An 18,478-nucleotide genomic window follows, 5' to 3' on the forward strand; every position below is an offset into this window, starting at 1 on the left:
TTTAATCTGTATTTCTTATTTCGTTAGGAGAGTGCCCTAGAAGTGGAATTACTGGATCAAAGAGTGTAAAGCTCTTTAAGCTTCTTAAGACATCGTGCAGAAATAATTTGTAGAAAGGTTTCACCAATTTACAAAGTTACTATCTTTCAATGAACTTTGTAGCTGCCTCATCAGAGAGAAAGGCAAGCTTTGAAGGCATCCTTGAAGCTATGTGGCCGCTTCAGAGAGGCGAGAGGGTTCCTCTGGCGGTCCTGTCTGGGCTCCCCCTGCGCGGGCAGTTTCCTAGTTCTTAGAAATTTTTCTTTTCTTAGGATCATTGGGAGAAAAAAAAGGCCCAGGAGTGTTAGAGGTAGTGTTAGAGGTAATGGCACCTTTGAAGGGGTGAGGGTAATCGTTATGTTTGAGAAAGAGAATTTGTTAACAAGAATCCAATTCTTGGAGATCCTTCACAGAACCATCCATCTAATCCGAAGTGACCTTTCAGAGACGGGAAAGATAATGAAAGAGGAGGCAGCAACAGGATAGGAGTGGGAGAAGGCCTCCAGCTGGAAAGCGGCGGCCCCTTTAAGACCCAATTCGAGCCCTGGCCCTTTAAATCCCTGTCAGTTTCCCCTGACGTCAGCGGGCGGGCCGGCAGTCCTGCTGTTTACCGCCCCGCGGCGTCGCTCACTCCCTGGAGTTCTGAGCGCCGAAGCCTCCGCGTCTGCCCGCCCTTAAAGGGCCGGCGCCCGAAAGAACTGGCGGCGCCGCGCGGCGTCGGGTCGCTACCTCCTATCACGCCCCTCACCCTCAGACTCTCCGCCCCTTCGCGGCTGGCTCGGCCACCGGCTTCCTCTCCCTCCCTCGCTCCCCCTTTTCCCCGGCGGCGTCTCCAGGCTCCCAGCAACCAGCCGCCTCCCGGCTGTCACATCCCCGGCGGGCGCCCACCGAGTCTCCCGGCCGTGTTCGGCCCCTGGCGAGCTGGGGCCCCTTCCTGAGGCCCGTCACCCTTCCCCCGGCCCTCCCGCCCCCAGCCGCCCCGTCCCCTCCCTGGTCCCTGAGAGCGCGTCTGCGGCTCCAGGGAGGGGACGCTTCCTAATCTCAGGCCGGGGTTAAAGTTCTGGTCCTGGTGAGATGCTGGAAGCTGCGGCCCAAGCCCCAACCCGCCCTGGAGGTGTCCTGTCGCTTGCTGCCGCCGCTGCCGCTGCCACTGCCACCCTGCCGGGGCCATGTTCGCCCTGGGCTTGCCCTTCGTGGCTCTCTTGGTGGCCTCGGTCGAGAGCCATCTGGGAGTTCTGGGGCCTAAGAACGTCTCGCAGAAAGACGCGGAGTTTGAGCGCACCTACGTGGATGAGGTCAACAGCGAGCTGGTCAACATCTACACCTTCAACCACACCGTGACCCGCAACCGGGTGAGGGAAGGGGCTGGGCTCCGGGCTGGTGGCGAGTGGGGCGAGTCAGAACAGCGACCCCCCTGGGTTTTCCAGAACCACACTGGACCCTCTTGCCAACAGTTTCCTCCTGTGCTGGGGATGTTTGTTCTGAAGCTACACCTGGACGGGTTTCTGAAGTTGCCTCATTCCCCGCTTATCTTTTCGATCACTTCCTTTCCATCAGCTGTAGTCTGAGCAAGATTGGCCTTGCTCCCTACCCAACACCCAGAATCTTGACAGTGCTGTGGGTCTGGGAGCAAGGAAGCAGGTTTGCTACTGGGCTTGGCCCAGAAAACCCCAGGAGGATGAGACTGGCCCAAGCTGAAAGGCTCTGCCCAGGGGTTGGGGGTTGCTTATGGCTGAGACTCCCTGGGGAAATGAATGCAGGCCTTTCCAGGCTGCTGTAACTGCTGAGACCTTCCCAGCCCTTATCCTCCCTTAGAAAGCCAGATGGCCTTGTAAGTTGAAGGTGGTGGGGATACAGCCAACCCCAGGGTGGGTGGGGAGGGGAGAAGGAGTTTGCCTACCGTGGAGAGGCTTCCCCACTCTGATTTCTCTTTCATTTCCTCCCCACCTGTGAGCTGAGCACCGGGCACAGCTGGGTCTGGGAAGTTCAGACCCAAGGTGGGGCTGAAATTGGGAGAACTCTTGCCCCAGCCTGGCTAATGGTCTCCGACTCAGCTCTCACCAGGACTGGATTTACTAAGAAACAGTGGAGTTCAGAATGGGAATCTGATTTTTTTTTTTTTTTTTCTCCAGAATAGGGAGGTATGAGGTTTCCATGGCAGGCCAGGATCTGCCTTCAGTGCTTGTTCTCTGAAGTTTGATCTCATCCAGCTTAGAGTCCTGTCTCTGTTTGCCCCCATATATGAGGTTACCCATATGTGGGGTTACCCTGAGGGCTGTGGCCTCTACCCCTCAGGGGAGTGCTGCCCTGAGTTTGGGTTTCAGCAGCCCAATAACAAGCATTCCCAAGAGTCATTTAGTTGTATTCTTTTTCTTTAAGCTCTGAGTGTCCTATATCCTTTCCTTCATAGTGCCAAGAGTGGCAGTGTCTCCATTTTATAGAGGGGGTAAGGTGAGGCTCAGAGATGTGAAGTGACTTTTCCACAGCCCCGACCCTTGGTCGGAGGTGAGGATAGAACTTGGCCTTCTTGGCTTTCAGCAAGTCCTGTTTCCCCACTGCCCTGTGTGTGGCCTCTGGCCACCAGATGAGTTGTGGAATAGCAGCTTTCCTGACTCACAAGGAAGGAGGCTGCAGAGCACTCTTGCTCTCCTGTGTCCCTCCGTATGCACATGTGTGTATACGCATGTGCGTGCCGGGCACATGTGCACACCGTGAACTTTTACAGAAGTGGGGTGTTCTGGGGGATACCCCAGGTCTCCATTGTGATTCCTGTCCTCTCTTCTAAGTCCCTCCTGGACGCTGGGGGCTGCTCTGGCAGAAGCAGTGTGTGTGTGTGTGTGTGTGTGTGTGTGTGTGTGTGTGTGTGTGTGTGTGTGTGTGTGTGTGTCGCTCAGTCGTGTCCAACTCCTTGCGACTCTGTGGACGGTAGCCCACCAGGCTCCTCTGTCCGTGGGATTCTCCAGGCAAGAGCACTGGAGTGGGCTACCATTAGGTGTCTCCCCAGCCCAACCCGATGGGAGAGCTCAGAGTGGTCTGCGGAGCGAGAGCAGAGCTCACGGTCTCTGGAGCCATGAGTTCCCCGTGACAGAATTAGAGCCACCACGGGCTTGACCAAGGCCATGTCCGTGTCCCCTTGTAGACGGAAGGTGTGAGAGTGTCCGTGAATGTCCTGAACAAGCAGAAGGGTGCTCCTTTGCTGTTTGTGGTCCGCCAGAAGGAGGCGGTGGTGTCCTTCCAGGTGCCCCTGATCCTCCGAGGGATGTGAGTAGGACCTGGGCGCTGGCTGGGGGGTGGGGGTGGGTCTTCTCAGGCCAGGCCTTGATCAGAACCTCACCCGGACCCTTGTCCAGGGCCTCTGACCACCCCGGCACCCCTCTGTTTCTCCCCCCAATCCCCTAAGAGAGAAGGCTGGTCAACAGCAAGAGGGCCAAGCCAGCCGATCGGGAACTTGTCAGCCTCGCAGGGGTCGGGTAGGGAGGTGGTGGGACCAGGGTGGAGGAATCGAGGGCCCTGGTCCCCTGGAGCGGCAGGACCGCAGTCACGTCCTGACTCTGCCTCGGGCTACAGGTTCCAGCGCAAGTACCTCTACCAAAAGGTGGAGCGAACGCTGTGTCAGCCCCCCACCAAGAATGAGTCCGAGGTCCAGTTCTTCTACGTGGATGTGTCCACCCTGTCACCAGTTAACACCACGTACCAGCTCCGTGTCAGCCGAATGGACGACTTCGTGCTCAGGTCTGCAGGGGAGAGGGAGGGGGCGTGTGGGACTGTCCTTCTTCCCAAGCCTGGGAGTGATGGTGCTGGGGCGGGGGGCGGCTCTTCTCTGCCCCACAGGACCGGGGAGCCATTCAGCTTCAACACCACGGCAGCGCAGCCCCAGGTAAGGCCTCCCTGGCTGCTGCCTCTCCGGGGAGAAATGGGGAAGCTTGAACTTGGGGGGTGGGGGCGCCCAGCAGTCTTTGCCAGGAATTTCAGGGTGGCTGTACTCTCCATGGAGAATTCTATAGAGACAGGAGCCCTGGCCCCAAGGTAGTGGGGAACAGACGGCCTGGGAAGCGCAGAGACATGGGCTTGGACGGCCATCTCTCCCACTTGCCTCTTGGGCGAGGTCCTGCATGCCCAGCTGAGGTTGAGGGGAGCAGTGTGTGGGAAATGGGGCTGCTGCTTGTGGTCAGAGCCTCTCTCTGCAGAGAGTCTCCACTGCCTGACCCTGGGAGGATTCACACCTTCCCTTTAGAGGGGCAGAGAAAGCATCCTCATGGGATGGGGCTCTCCCCTCTTCCCTGTGCCCTCAGTACTTCAAGTATGAGTTCCCGGAAGGAGTGGACTCGGTCATCGTCAAGGTGGCCTCCAACACGGCCTTCCCTTGCTCAGTGATCTCCATCCAGGATGTGCTGGTGAGTCAGCGGCCCGCCAGTGGCGCGCCGGGCTGCTGAAGAGAGGGGACGGGGCCCAGGACCCTGTCCATCTGTCTCTGCCCTCCTCCTCCTGCAGTGTCCTGTGTATGACCTAGACAACAACGTAGCCTTCATCGGCATGTATCAGACGATGACCAAGAAGGCGGCTATCACCGTGCAGGTAGGAAATGCACGAGGCCCCATGGGGGATGCGGCCAGGTGATTAGCCTTCCTCAACCGTGCTGCTTTGCCCCTGCCCCATTCCTAACCTGCCTCAGGGCTGAGTCTTGGTATGCCAGTCCCCAAGACTTTGGGTCCCCTGGTATTTACAAGCATTGAATCTCAATCCCAGTTGCCTCTGGGGACAGGAAAGAGCAGAGTATCCTTTACGGCTATCACGTCTGCCCCATTCCCGACAACTGGCTGGTGATGAGGGCTGCTCTTGGCAAAGGCTAAAACCTGTGCTGGGGCCAGGGAGGGGGAGGCATGTGTTCAGCTCATGACATCTAGCTGTGCAGCTGGTGGAGGCACCATGACCCCTCCACTTTTTCTTCTGACTGATGCTCAAACTGCAGTAGGGCCCCCATGGCTTCCACAGTGGTGGGCATACCCACATTTGCTCACCTGGCAATAATATAGGTGCAGGGTTTGGGCTCTGAAGTCAAATGATCCTGGCTGTACCACTTACTGGCAGTGTGACTCCAAGCTAACATCCAACAAGGATGATGATAGTACCTACTTGTGAGATCTTTGTGAGGATGAATTAAAATAATATATATGCCAAGTGTTTAGCATAGTGTCTGTTCAGAAGAGGGTGGGGATGGTGATGACAAATGGTGATGGTGATGTGAAGACAACAGTCTCATCATACCACCATCATCACCGTCATCATCCTGCAGCGTAAAGACTTCCCCAGCAACAGCTTTTACGTGGTGGTGGTGGTGAAAACTGAAGACCAGGCCTGTGGGGGCTCCCTGCCTTTCTACCCCTTTATAGAAGGTACATTTTGTGCCCTGGGCTTGGCTGGGGGTGGAGAGGGCTTGGGCTCTTCCTGGGAGGTAGAAGAGCCTGCATGGCTGGTGGATCTGATGGGCTGTAGGTTTTTGGCCCTAGACTCGTCCAGGCCTGATCCCACCAACTCTACCCAAGCTCCAGGCAGATGCTTATTTACCATTTTGACATTTTACTTCCAGATGAACCGGTCGATCAAGGGCACCGCCAGAAAACCCTGTCCGTGCTGGTCTCGAGAGCAGTCACGTGTGAGTATGGGTGGCTGAGTGGGGATGGCCTGGCTTCTGGCTCCTCTATCAGGCCTGGGGTAGGGAGTGTTTTCTGAATGGGACGGATGAGGAGGGCCTACCCGAGCAGGCTGACAGGGTAGGAAGAAGGAGTGTTCTTGGCAGACTTCATGATGGGAGCGCGGTGAGTGCCAGTGTAACGCACTTCGGAGCATCCATGAGTGAAGAGACTGCAGGACTGAGTTCTAGATCTGTGTCTGCCTTTATAGGCAGGGTAATCTCATTGAGTCTCAGTTTCCCCATCTCTATAATAGGAGTACTAGAAATCTGTTAGTCTCTGTTAGTCTCACTGAGTCGCTTCTGCAAAACTGGTCGGTCCTACAAAATTGGTAGGAAACTTCCTGGCCCTTTAGTCAGGCTCAAAAAATATTTACTGAGTGATTGACTAGAGCCCTTTGTAAAGTGGAACGTATAAGGTAAACATAAAAGATTGTGACGGGAGGGAAAGCAGCTGCCTCGCCACGCAGAGTCCTTCCTCAGCACGTTGTCTCAAGCCCCTTCTGCGGGCCCAGTGCTCCACCTGTGGTCCTTGGGGCGCCCCTGCCTAGAGCCTGCTGCTCTGTAGGGTGCCAAGGGCTGTGAGGAGCCCAGGACCGTTTCTGTGGGAGGTCAGGGCGGAGAAGGCCTCCTAGGGGACACAGCACCTCAGCTATGCCTTGAAGATTAAGTCAAGAAGAACTAGAAGAGAAAGTTCTAGCAGAGGGAGGTCCTTGAGCAGACAGGAACCATGTCGAGTCTGGAGTATTGTCTGCACTGGCTGGGCCATTCCACCGAGGGGAGATGTGGGAGATGAGGCTGGGCCCCATGTGCGGTGATGGGCAGGCTTGGAAAGCGTTGGTCTGTTTCCTTGCCCGCTCCCCTCCCCACAGCGGAGGCCTACGTTGGCGGTATGCTCTTCTGCCTGGGCATATTTCTCTCCTTCTACCTGCTTACCGTGCTCCTGGCCTGTTGGGAAAACTGGAGGTACAGTGGAACCGCTGGACGCTCCCCTGCTCCGGGGAAATGGCCTGGCTGGATCTGAGCGCCCTCCATGGGGCAGAGGAAGGCGGGTCCCTGTGAGGGTCTCAGGTCCCTGGGCCTCTCCTCTGGAGACCAACCCCTCCCCCTCAACCTTCTTCCCCAGCAGGGAGACCCCACATTGCTTCTAGCCTGGGAGGACCCCTGGGGTCGTGGAGGGAGGCCAGGGCTGTGGGATGGAGAGGGTGGAAGGCGGGCCGGCCCAGCAGAGGACAGCGCCTCCTCCTGCCCTTCTGGTTTGCCTCTGGATTCTGTCCCCGCAGGCAAAGGAAGAAGAGCCTTCTGGTGGCCGTGGACCGAGCCTGTCCAGAAAGCGGTACCTGCAGAGGGTCTGGGTGGGGAGGGCTGTCTGCTTTGTGGTGTGGAGGGGATAGTGGTGGATGGTGCCCGTGGGGACTGGAGGAGGCAGGAGCTTTGGGATGTTCAGATAGGGAGTAACAGCGCAGCTGGAAATGAGGCTGGGACGGAGTGCCTCTTGGTCTCTAACACACCCGTTTTAAAGGCCGTCACTTGGTTCACGCCATGCCTGGGTCTGCGTACCTAGTCTGCCACTTCAGATAACGCAGCTCACCTTGTCTGGGATTATTAACCTTTCGTTCTCTTTCCCCTTCTTCTATCCCGCTCTGTCTGTCTTCCCTCCTGCTTGGGACCTTCTCGCTCAGCTTCTCTTCTTGGTAAGCTCCCGGCGCTGTAGGCAGAGGAGCTGGCATCCAGAGTGGGTGGGATTTCAGGGGGGTCTGTGTGGGACCCAGGACGGCGATGCGGGTCTGTCCTTGCTGCTGGTAACTTAGATGGTCAGTTCCTTGACATTGCAGTCTCTAGGGAGGACAGAGGGGGTGAATGTTTCTACTGGGGCAGGTGGTGGTGGTGGGAGGGCACTGTGTTTGCTGGAACAATAGCTGTTCTTTGCTGCCACCATGGTCCTCAGCATCTCTCTTCTCTGGAGTCTTCCTGCCCTCTTCTCCCTAGCTTTCAGCCTCTCTCTGCTGCCAAGGCTAAAGGTCCCTGACTTCTCCCTGCAGGTCACCCTCGGGTCCTGGCCGACTCCTTTCCTGGCACCTCCCCCTATGATGGCTACAACTACGGCTCCTTTGGTAGGTGTCAGCGCCCAAGCTTGCTGGTCACCACCTCCAGTGGCCTTCTCAGCAACCCCTGGGGTTGGGTCCAGGGCCACCTGCCCTGAGGTCTCTTCTACCGGCCTCACCACTTACGATTCCCCTGCAGAGAATGGTTCTGGCTCCACCGGCTCCACCGATGGTCTGGTTGACAGCACAGGCCCCAGGGACCTATCCTACAATTACCCGGGTGAGTGGGCCAAGCCGGGGAGGGCTGTGTGATGCCAGGCTGGTGCTAGCTGCTGTTGCCTCTTCTGCCAGCTGCTGGAACCAGGGAAGGGCTTGCTGTCTCCCTGCCTCCTCCTCCCTCATCCCTTCCTCCTTGGCCCCCGCTTCCCTGCTAACTTTCCCTTTCCTTTGAAGGGCACGACCAGTTCAAGCGACGCCTCCCCTTTGGCCAGATGCCGCAGCTGTGCATTGCCATGGGTAGATGTGGGGAGGGTGGGCACTGCTCTGCCAATCAGCTCCTGCCAGGGCGGTTGACTAGAGCCAGGAGGCTCGAGGACCAGAAAGATGCTTTGTGCATGGCTTGCCCGTCTAATGCCGATAATTGTTAGCTCGTGTGTCTTTTGAAATAGGCAGGCACTGGCCCCTGATGCTGGGGGGCTGGCAACCCCGCCATCCCCAGGCCAGATGTTGGTCAGCTGTTGTGTTTCTCAGCACCTCTCTTGCTGGCCTGCTGGGGCTTGTGGGCAAGGGTGTAACGTCCCAGCCTCTGGGGGCTTTGGTCAGCAAGGCTGTGGGAGGAAGCTTCTGATGACGTGGGAAAAGAACAGGATGAAGTGGCTAGTGCTTCTTAGAGGCAGCCTGTCACCCTTGCCTGCACCCCAGGGCCCACTGGGTCTATTCCCAGCGGGGGCCACGGCAGTGTCTTCTCAGAACCCACACGACTGGGCATCTTCTCGTCAGCATGACATTTGCTGATTCAGTCCTGCTGCTCGTGTCTGGGGCCTGAGGTCTGCTCAGTGTCCTGGCCTGGAAACCCTAGCCCAGTGAGGGGCAGGGCTCGAGCGGTCCCTGTTGGGTGAACTGTTTGCAGAGCCCGTCCTGGCTTCCCTCCAGGAATCGGGAGCCCCTAATGCCTCCTCCCCAGGCCTGAGCCCACCTCCTCCCCCACTCTGAGCCCACAATTTGCCTTGTCCCACCACCTAGAAATTGTGACAATTGCTGCAGACTTTGGGTTCAGTGCCCACCTGGTAACCCTTTCCCGCTTTCTTCCCCAGACCCCATGGGCACTCGACCACGACTGGACTCCATGAGCTCCGTGGAGGAAGATGACTATGACACTCTGGCCGACATTGATTCAGACAAGAACGTCATTCGCACCAAGGTGTGAGCCCAGGAGGGCTGGCCCTGGTTAACAAGGAAGCGAGATTCTATGTTCAGCCCTGCATAGGCCCCCTGCCCCTACCGCCCCCAGCCTGTGGCATGTTAGGAAAGCAAAGGGAGAGAGCTCTGTTAGGGCAGCATAGCTTCTGGAGAAACTGACTCGGCTCCCAGGCCTCTGGATCATCCGAAACCCTGCCCACCAGCACCCTGGCCTGTGGGAGGGAGGCCCCCCTTGTCCTCCTCTACCAGGGCAAGAGGGCCTTCCAGGGTGGTGGGGCAGGGGGCTCACTCCAGTTTCTCCCCACGTAGCAATACCTCTATGTGGCTGACCTGGCGCGCAAGGACAAACGTGTCCTGCGGAAGAAGTACCAGATCTACTTCTGGTGAGCGGGTGGGGCGGGACAGGGTGGTGGGGTCTCAGGTTCTCTTTCTGGCTGCTGCCAGCTCACCAGCGCTCTCCCACTCCCCAGGAACATCGCCACCATTGCCGTCTTTTACGCACTTCCTGTGGTACAGCTGGTGATCACCTACCAGACGGTGAGCGGGCAGGGCCCATACTAAGAGCCTCTGAGCAGCTGCCACAGACTCTGGGGCGTTGCCCAGGCAGAGCCTGCCAGCCTGAGGCTCTGGAGCAAGCCCAGGTCCTAGGGTTGCAGTCCCAGCTCTGCCTTGAGCAAGTCCCTCAACCTCCCTGAGCCTCAGTCGGTTCATTGGCCAAATGGGGAGCAGCATGCTAGTCCTGACGGCACCTCCCCCAGTTTGTGGGGATTTTATGAAACGGAAGTGGTGAGAAAGTCAGTCTCAGTTTCCCTTCCCTCTTCTCTGTGCCGTGAGGCAAGAACCTGTCATGGTGATGCCTCGAGAGTTTTCAGCCACACCTAGCGAGGAGGGCGGTGACCGTGCTAGAAGTGGGGCTCGCTGGTGGTGTGTGCACACGCGTGCTGGCCGAGCTGGCACCCCTCATCCGCTGGAGAACCAGACGGGTGGTGCCCAGGCTGTGGCCTGAGTCAGGAGAGTTAGGAGCTCCCCCTTACCCCACCCTGTTCCCACTCCCACTGCAGGTGGTGAATGTCACAGGGAACCAGGACATCTGCTACTACAACTTCCTCTGTGCCCACCCGCTGGGCAACCTCAGGTGGGAATCGTCTTGCGAGACCCCCTTTTCCTGTCTCTCGGTGAACCGGTGCAAGGAGCCGGGGCTCTCTGAATGCCTACCTCTCGGGTAGGGAAGGGGCCCGGGGCCTGAGGTCGAGACAGTGCGCCCCTGTCGCCCCTTCCAGCGCCTTCAACAACATCCTCAGCAACCTGGGGTACATCCTGCTGGGGCTGCTCTTCCTGCTCATCATCTTGCAACGGGAGATCAACCACAACCGGGCCCTGCTGCGTAACGACCTCTGCGCCCTGGTGAGCAGCGCGCCCGCCCCGCCCACCTAGGCCTCACTCCAGACCCTTGCTAGCAGGCATGGCCCTGCCCAGCCCAGCCCTGCCCACCAAAGCCCAGCCCTTCCTAAATCACTCTATCCCCGGCCCACTCCTCTCTCGTGATCTCCCTCTTCAGGGCCCCTTCCTTCCTCCTTTCCCACCTCACCGCCTCACCTTCTCTCTTTTCCTTCCCTTCTCCCTCCCCGACAGGAATGTGGGATCCCCAAACACTTTGGCCTCTTCTATGCCATGGGCACGGCCCTGATGATGGAGGGGCTGCTTAGTGCTTGCTATCACGTCTGCCCCAACTACACCAATTTCCAGTTTGGTGAGTGGGGCCTCCCTCTTCGCTGGCTGAACCTAGAACAGGGACCTGCCTGACTTTGCCCTCCCCACTCACCTGCAAGGATTGAGATCCCCAAGATGCAGCTGTGTGGGAGACTCCAGAGCTGGAGGACTTGCATGAACCTACACCTTATTGTTGTTGCTTAGCTTCTAAATCTTGTCCGGCTCTGCAACCCCATGGACTGCAGCACGCCAGGCCTCCCTGTCCTTCACTATCTCCTGGAGTTTTCTCAAAACTCATGTCCATTGAGTTGGTGATGCCATCCAGCCATCTCATCCTCTGTCACCCCCTTCTTCTCCTGCCCTCAATCTTTCCCAGCATCAGGGTCTTTTCCAATGAGTTAGTCGGCTCTTTGCATCTGGTGGCCAAAAGTATTAACACTTTGGCTTCAGCATCAGTCCTTCCAGAGAATATTCAGGGTTAATTTCCTTTAGGATTGACTGGTTTGATCTCCTTGCAGCTTAGCTTGTAGAAAATAGGCGTCTGAGTGCCGTTTCATGCATCTGCCAAGTCTTTTCTATGGAAAAAAAGATAACTAAGACACAGTTCCTAATCTCAGGGTGCTTGGACTGAGTTGTCCTTGTCATCAGGGGAAGCAGACTGTGGGTGACAGCCACAGGGGCAGTAGTGTGGCGTGGCAGGACAGTTAAGCAGCCAGGGTTCAAGTGCCAGGCTGCCACCAGCTTGCTCCGTGGCCATGACGAGGTGTGGGGGCTGGGGTTCCATGCCGGGGCTCAGTGGAGGTTTCCGCATCTCACGGCCACATCCGTCCCTCCGCCTAGACACGTCCTTCATGTACATGATCGCGGGGCTCTGCATGCTGAAGCTGTACCAGAAGCGGCACCCAGACATCAACGCCAGTGCCTACAGCGCCTACGCCTGCTTGGCCATCGTCATCTTCTTCTCCGTGCTGGGCGTGGTGAGGCCCCGGCCCACTCTGCTCACCCGGAGGACAGGTGCACGCGTGTGCACACACCCCTGCCCACCACCCCTGCCAGAGAGATCCCTGTTCCTTCCCTAGCGCGCCCTCCCAGCCTGGCATGGCTGCCAGCCCAGCTCCTCCAGAAGGGCAGGCCAGGGCGGAGGGAGGGGGCTTTCCCTGGCGCCTCCTCACCCCTGCCCTCGGGGACCCCCACAGGTCTTTGGCAAGGGGAACACAGCATTCTGGATCGTCTTCTCAATCATCCACATCACTGCCACCCTGCTGCTCAGCACACAGCTCTATTACATGGGTCGCTGGAAGCTGGGTGAGGGCTTGCCCAGGGCCTGCTGGGGTTGGGGGCCTCGGGGACCTGGCCTCACAGGAGACTTTGGGGCTCTGCCCTCTCACGGAGACCCCGGAAGAATCACTGGGCACAGAATTCATGAGGCCTTGGCACGGCTGTGCCTCCGAAGGCCCTGGGCCCGCTCTGCTGGCGCAGCGCAGGGGCTGGGACAAGAGGGTGGCTGGGCCTTTGAGCACCTTCCGTTCTCGCAGACTCGGGGATCTGCCGTCGCATCCTCCACGTGCTCTACACGGACTGCATCCGGCAGTGCAGCGGGCCTCTCTACGTGGTACCTGCCCAGCTCCTGGGCCCCTCCTCTGTCTGTGCTCCTTCCTCCAGTGCGGGGTGGGGGGTGGGCGGAGCGAAGCTGATTGCCTGGGTGGGGTGGGGTGGGGTGGGGTGGGGCCCCTGACTCGGGCCTCCCGCCCCTTCTTGCTGGTCTCTAAGCCCCGTGTCTCTGCTTCCCTCCAGGACCGCATGGTGCTGCTGGTCATGGGTAACATCATCAACTGGTCGCTGTGAGTCCAGCCATCACCTGCGTCCCCGGGCAGGGTGGGCAGCTGCGGACTTGGCCAGCCGCCGGCTCCTTTGGGGGCTGTGGACAAATATGGGCACGAGAAACGGGGCCCCGGGAGACAGGTGTTGGCCCCTGGGGTTCTAGAATCTTCTGTGGACCTCTGAACCGTACCCCACATCGTCATAAGACACAGGGTGGTGGTGGGGGGAGGGAAGCCCTTTCCTTGCTCTTGGCCGTCCCCTGCTTCACCAGCTGGCCCTCCCTCCTGCCAGGGCGGCCTACGGGCTCATCATGCGTCCCAACGATTTCGCCTCCTACTTGTTGGCCATTGGCATCTGCAACCTGCTTCTTTACTTTGCCTTCTACATTATTATGAAGGTGAGCAGGGAGGGCTGAGCCTCCTCGGCCAGCCCAGCCAGCGCTCTGCTTTGAAGGGAGGGACATGGACACAGCCTGCCTGGGGCAGCACCGGGAGGGAAGGGGAATCTTTCTGTCCGTCTCCATCTGTCCCTCTCCATCCACTGAGTTTTGAGGAGGGGAGAGGCTAGTCTATTCCACTACTCCCCGGAAGCCCGCCACATCCTCAGACCTGTTTCCTGAGCCCCTTCTGTAGTCTCAGTATGGCCCACGGAACTGGTAGCACTTCAGGGCACAGCTGGCAAGAGTCCGTTCCGCACAGAAAAGGTTGAGGAGGTGGGCTTGCTGAGACTGTGGTGGGCTTGGGTCTCGGAGGGCCAGGGGTTTCCACAGGGCCCTCATGCCTTCCCAGTGTGAGAGGAGGACCCAGCTGTACCCCCCAGCAGACAGGGGCACACAGAGTCCCAGCCAGGGTGGACCTCAAGGGTGAGGACTGCCAGTGTGGGGACAGGTGAGGCTCTGGGGTGGTAGGATGGATCTGAGAAGGCTTCCTAAAGGGTCCATCCTGAATGCCTGGGAAGCGGCTTGAAGGGCAGGCAGGAAATGGGGCGGGGCCTCAGGCCGGTCTCCCCCTTGTTCCCTTAGCTCCGGAGCGGGGAGAGGATCAAGCTCATTCCCCTGCTCTGCATCGTCTGCACCTCGGTGGTCTGGGGTTTCGCCCTCTTCTTCTTCTTCCAGGGACTCAGCACCTGGCAGGTGAGTAGTTCTCCTGCTACAGGCTCATTGTGAGCCCACAAACAGGTCTCTTTTCAAACCTGTTTGTGAGCATCGCCAGTACTCTTTAACAGCCGCTTTCTCGTTTAATCCTCCTGACATTGACCATGTCAATGGTGGAGGTATCCCCATTTTACTAATGCAGCAGCCGGGGCTCAGACAGACAAGTGACCCGCCCAGGGTCACACAGCCAGTGGTGGCACCGCTGGGGTTTGAAGCCAGAGATGTCAGGTTCTTCCCTCTGCTCATAGGGTACCTGCTGTGATCAGAACTAAGTCTGGCGGGATCTCTGCCTTTGAAGCAATTTTATTTTATTTTTTTGGCTGCACAGCACAGCTTGTGGGATTTTAGTTCCCTGACCAGGGATTGAACCCAAGTCCTAGGCAATGAGCATGCAGAGTCCTAACTACTAGACCACCAGGGAAGTCCCCTTTGAAACACTTAAAATCTAGTTCCAGGGACAGAAAGACTGTCAGTTCCTGGCTTTTCTCTGCAATATGATGCACAAGATGAAGGGTAACAGGGAGGACAAGTGAGGGGATGTGCAGGAGGCAGAGGGCAGAAAGACTTTGGTGAGTTAGGAGGTCCAGGGAAGCTTCTTAGAGAAGGTGGACCTTGCTCTTGGCCTTAAAGCCTCTGTGGCCCAGAGGCACCATGACTTGAGTAATGAGACCAAGGCAGCTTTGGGGTCAGTGATGCATTCGCTTGGGAGCAAGTGGAGATGGTGAGCTCCTTGAGAACAGACCAGATCTTTCTTGGTCATCTCTGCAGCCTCAGTGTATGGCACAGACAGCCCTCAGACACAGTCTAGTCAGTGTTGGAGGGAGAGAGATTGGGGAGAGAGCATGGAGGACCATGAGGTGCAGGTGATAGCTACTGTTGTCCTCGGGCAGGTTTGTCTGATCTGAGTGTTTCACAGAGAAAGTGAGCTGGAAGAAGCCCTGGAGGACTGATTGGTGCAGGGGGCGAGGTCTAAGTCAGGGAACTAGTTAGGAGCCTTTGGTGAGCTTCTAGCTCTGCAAGGTAATCAGGACCAGTGCCCTTAGGGAGAAGTTTGCAACTAAAGGCCAATTCTTAGATGTGGGAGATAAGGCAAGGGGTGAGCCCGAAAGAGGGTGCTCTCTGGCCCGAGGCGGGGGCTGGCATCAGAGGTACCCTGCAGCGAATGGAAGTGGGTCTGGCTCGGCCTCAGCCGGGCGATGTCAGCAAACAGCTCTCCCTGTTCCTCTCCAGAAAACCCCTGCAGAGTCGCGGGAGCACAACCGGGACTGCATCCTCCTCGACTTCTTTGACGACCACGACATCTGGCACTTCCTCTCCTCCATCGCCATGTTTGGGTCCTTCCTGGTAGGTGGAGGGACTGCAGAGGGGCAGAGGGGCCTCCCGTCCCCTGTTTGACTCTGCATCCACCCCCACCAGGTGTTGCTGACGCTGGACGATGACCTGGACACCGTGCAGCGGGACAAGATATACGTCTTCTAGGGGAGCTGGGCCCCCTTGCTTCTCTCATGGAGCCCCGAGCTCCTCTGCCTCACCTCCCAGAGGTTCCACAGTGCCAGGGGCCTGAGTCCGAGCCCTGCCGCCCAGTGCCAGGGGTGGTGGGACAGTGAGGTCCAGCCCAGGCTTGGGCCTGGGACAGTCACAGGGTGACCTTGAGCCTTGCTCCTGCCCTCTGCCAGGGATGAGGCCTGTGCCCCTTCAACCCTGAATGTTGGCCAAACTGCTGCTTTCTTCTCAGTGTTGGGGCCTTCCACGGGTCCCAGTCCATCAGCTGTCCAATTGTCGTTCTGCAGGAGGAAGGAGGGAAGCGTTGCCTGCCCATTTCATGGCTTGCATTCTGGCTGTCCTTCCCCTTCCCCCTTGGCCTGGACCCAAAGCCCACCCTTCTGGCCCAAGCTTCCACTCCAGGGCCCCTAGTCTGGGGCCCGATTCTCTGTCCTGCACCAGAGTTCACTCCACTTTTCCTGGGTTTGTGCCTGCCTGCCATCACTGCCCTCTCCGGTCAGCCAGGATGGATACGGCTGTCGGAGCTGGGGGGCAGACTGGCTGGTGCTGGGTTTTTGGTGCTAAGGCCTGCAAGGGATCCTGGACAGTGCTGCCGGCTCCCTCTGACCTGCACTCAGGGCTGGTTCTTTAGCAACGAGGGACAAAGCCCGCAGCATGGGAACTGGCTGTGATTGAAGAGCTGGATTTGGAGGTCTTCTCATGTGCTGTCAGCCCCCAGACTGATGATGGCAACCAGGATTGGACTGAAGAAGCACCTCACTCCTTTCCTTTCATCCTCTTTCCAGGCCCTTAGTCCTGCCAAGCCCCACTTGTGGGCCTTTCAGTGCCATTTGACACTGCCCAAGAATGTCCAGAGGCGAAGGAGGGGCGCTACAGAGAGCACAGCTCCTCCATGGCCGCAGGAGCCCCAGTGCCTGTCTTAGGGGCTCAGGGAAGGGACATGCCCTTCCCCTCTGTGTCCCTGGTCCAGCCTCACTCTGGGACACAGGGCTGGCTTCTAAGTTTCCGTCCAGTCTTCAGCCAAGTTCTGTGTTACACACACACATGCACACGTATGAAACCTTGAGTTTACACTGAGTTGCCCCAACTCTGCTTCCCCTGGCCGCTCTTTTGCCCTACCTGGTCTGTTCCAGATGCCAAGGTTGGGGAGATCAAGTTGGGCCTTGGCCTTGGGGATGGGAATGTGTTTTATTCTCAACTTGTTTTTCTAGCTCTCCCTCGGGCTGGGGAGAGGCGGAGGGTCTGGATCTTTTTTCAGAGCTCCGTTTAATGTCTGTTTCCATGCTATGGTTGCATTTCTGTTTTCTATGAATGAGTTTGCATTCAATTAAAGAAACAACCAGATGCAGTCTTTGGGCCTGCCTCTGCTCCCTCTTTCTGGATGGAAATGTTGAGGACGAGGGCTGGGGCCAGGCTCCTCCATTTCCCAGGTCTGGTCTGCCTTTCTCTTCCAAGCCCCAGTCCTGTTGGGAATAGCAGTCCCCTGGCAGCCTCATGTTTTTCTCCTGTGAGCAATGGCATCAATTCAGTCAACCTTTACCAGAGGCCTGCTCTGTGCCGGGCGCCGTGAGAGTGGAGAGGATCGTGTAGGGAGAAAGCCATAGCTATGCCATTTCACCTGGCACATGGGGGCAGCCTCTGCCCACCTGGTTCCCATCCACCAGTCAGGCCAGCTTCACTTTCTTATCTGAGTCCCTCTCCGCTCAGCAGGCTGCAGGCACAGGGCAGTGCTCCCTCACCTGCCTTGAATGGACAGGTGGTGCTTAGAGAACACGAGATGGAGTGGATGGCTGGGGAGTGGGCACCACGCAAGCTCCACGAGGGGGCACCTTCGAGATGACCCTGGAAGGCTATTTAAATTTTGGCAGCCTAAGGAGGACAAGATGAGGGGCGGGGCGGGGCGGGCTTGCGAGGAGGAATCTGGTGAATTAAGGACAACTGAAAGTCTAGAGGGCTCCTCTTTCGCGGCTCCCTAGCTCCTGTCCCTGCTCTTCCCTGCAGATGCCACTGGAGGGCACTGTACTTCTGCACCGCTAGACTCGCGTTGTGCAGAAAAGGCCTTTCCTAGTGGTGCCGGGTGGTGGGTGTGCAGTGTGGCGGAGTATTAGCTCCTCCCTGCCAGGCTGCCTAAGGATGGAGTGGTGCCACAGCAGGCAGCCCAGGGCCCCCACCGGATGCCCCTTACCTTTCTTCACTTCCTATCCTTCGCTGAAGCGAGATTTGAGTGGGTCTCCTTCCTTGGGTGATGGTTGGGTGATGGGGTCGTCTGTTTTCCAGAGGAGGTAGACTGAAAGGATGGGGGGGGCCTTCCCTGGTGGTCCAGTAATTAAGACTCTGCCCTTCCACTGCAGGGGGTGCAGGTTCGATCCCTGGTTGGGGAATTAACATGCCACATCCAATTAAGATGCCACATGCCGAGCAGCACTGGCCATAAATAAACATATAAACAAATACATTTTAAAAAGGGAGGGATGATAGAAGCCTTGGAGCCTCCAACCCCAGTGTTGGTGCCTCAGGCCCTGCAGACCCTCTGGATCCAACTGAGCTGTTGCTGAACCCTCCAGTCCCACCCCCAGCTAAAGCATGTGATTTAAGACCCACCCCAACTGCGAACTCAACCTGAGCAGGTACAGCTGGAAGGGTCGGTCTGTCTGCCTCGCTGGCTTTCGCATGGCTGGGGGTCGGCAGGGATGCCCAGGTTCTGCCTCTCAAGACTCACCCCGTGGCGTTGGGTAAGACGCCCTCGGAGCCTTTGTCTCCTCCTTTGCAAAATGGGAGAGTAATTATGCTGTCATGATGCAGCTGTGAGTATCAAATGGGCGCCTTTGCAAAATGCCTGGCATGTAGCCTGGTCCTCGGGAAAGGTGAGCTCCTGTCTCCCGCTAGAGCTAAAAGCCCCAGGAGGATAGAATGGCTGGTTAGTCCCCCACAAGCCTCAGGTAGGGGTCCCCCAACCTCTTTCGCTGGGCAGCCCCTCTTGAATTTCCCCCTCCCCGCAAACCTGGAGGCAGGGAACAGTGTCAGAGGAGCAACCCTAAGTCCAGACGGCAGGGAAAGCCTTCGTGGTCCTGTCCATAAAAGGCTTTTCCCGGCGGTTCC

General features: G+C 57.8%; 1 protein-coding gene and 1 long non-coding RNA gene across 4 annotated transcripts; one reads left to right on the forward strand and one right to left on the reverse strand.

Annotated features, from left to right (window-relative positions):
* The first annotated feature begins 658 nt into the window (after positions 1–658).
* On the forward strand, positions 659–16,730 carry SIDT2 (SID1 transmembrane family member 2). Of its 3 annotated transcripts, none has more exons than XR_005724143.1 (27): positions 659–1,391; positions 3,179–3,300; positions 3,607–3,771; positions 3,871–3,916; positions 4,332–4,433; positions 4,531–4,614; positions 5,333–5,432; positions 5,627–5,692; positions 6,601–6,694; positions 7,012–7,064; positions 7,411–7,422; positions 7,771–7,842; positions 7,973–8,053; positions 9,087–9,193; positions 9,502–9,575; positions 9,663–9,729; positions 10,254–10,327; positions 10,473–10,596; positions 10,825–10,942; positions 11,743–11,916; positions 12,099–12,207; positions 12,438–12,514; positions 12,697–12,743; positions 13,015–13,120; positions 13,745–13,855; positions 15,107–15,220; positions 15,293–16,730. XR_005724143.1 is itself a non-coding variant. In XM_040258067.1 (27 exons), the coding sequence occupies exons 1-27, from the start codon at positions 1,209–1,211 to the stop codon at positions 15,353–15,355; spliced, it is 2,508 nt and encodes an 835-aa protein (XP_040114001.1). In that variant the 5' UTR covers positions 659–1,208; the 3' UTR covers positions 15,356–16,730. The 3 variants fall into 3 exon arrangements, 2 of the variants coding, with proteins under 2 accessions (XP_040114001.1, XP_040114002.1); XM_040258067.1 differs by having other exon boundaries at positions 11,743–11,879; XM_040258068.1 differs by lacking the exon at positions 7,411–7,422 and having other exon boundaries at positions 11,743–11,879.
* On the reverse strand, positions 14,556–18,416 carry LOC120876307. The gene is made up of 3 exons (XR_005724146.1): positions 18,099–18,416; positions 17,565–17,748; positions 14,556–15,660 (listed from the first exon to the last, which is right to left on the reverse strand). It is a non-coding gene; the product is annotated as an uncharacterized LOC120876307 (long non-coding RNA).
* Positions 18,417–18,478: the final 62 nt, after the last annotated feature.

The sequence above is a fragment of the Oryx dammah genome, unplaced genomic scaffold (assembly GCF_014754425.2).
Source record: "Oryx dammah isolate SB20612 unplaced genomic scaffold, SCBI_Odam_1.1 HiC_scaffold_17, whole genome shotgun sequence".
NCBI classification, from domain to species: Eukaryota; Metazoa; Chordata; class Mammalia; order Artiodactyla; family Bovidae; genus Oryx; species Oryx dammah.

Coding starts and splice junctions, on each gene's coding strand:
- SIDT2 (XM_040258067.1), top strand. CDS start 1,209: ATGTTCGCCCTGGGCTTGCCCTTCGTGGCTCTCTTGGTGGCCTCGGTC. Junction 3,917..4,331: donor CCACGGCAGCGCAGCCCCAG/GTAAGGCCTCCC, acceptor CTGTGCCCTCAG/TACTTCAAGTATGAGTTCCC. Junction 9,194..9,501: donor AGAACGTCATTCGCACCAAG/GTGTGAGCCCAG, acceptor CTCCCCACGTAG/CAATACCTCTATGTGGCTGA.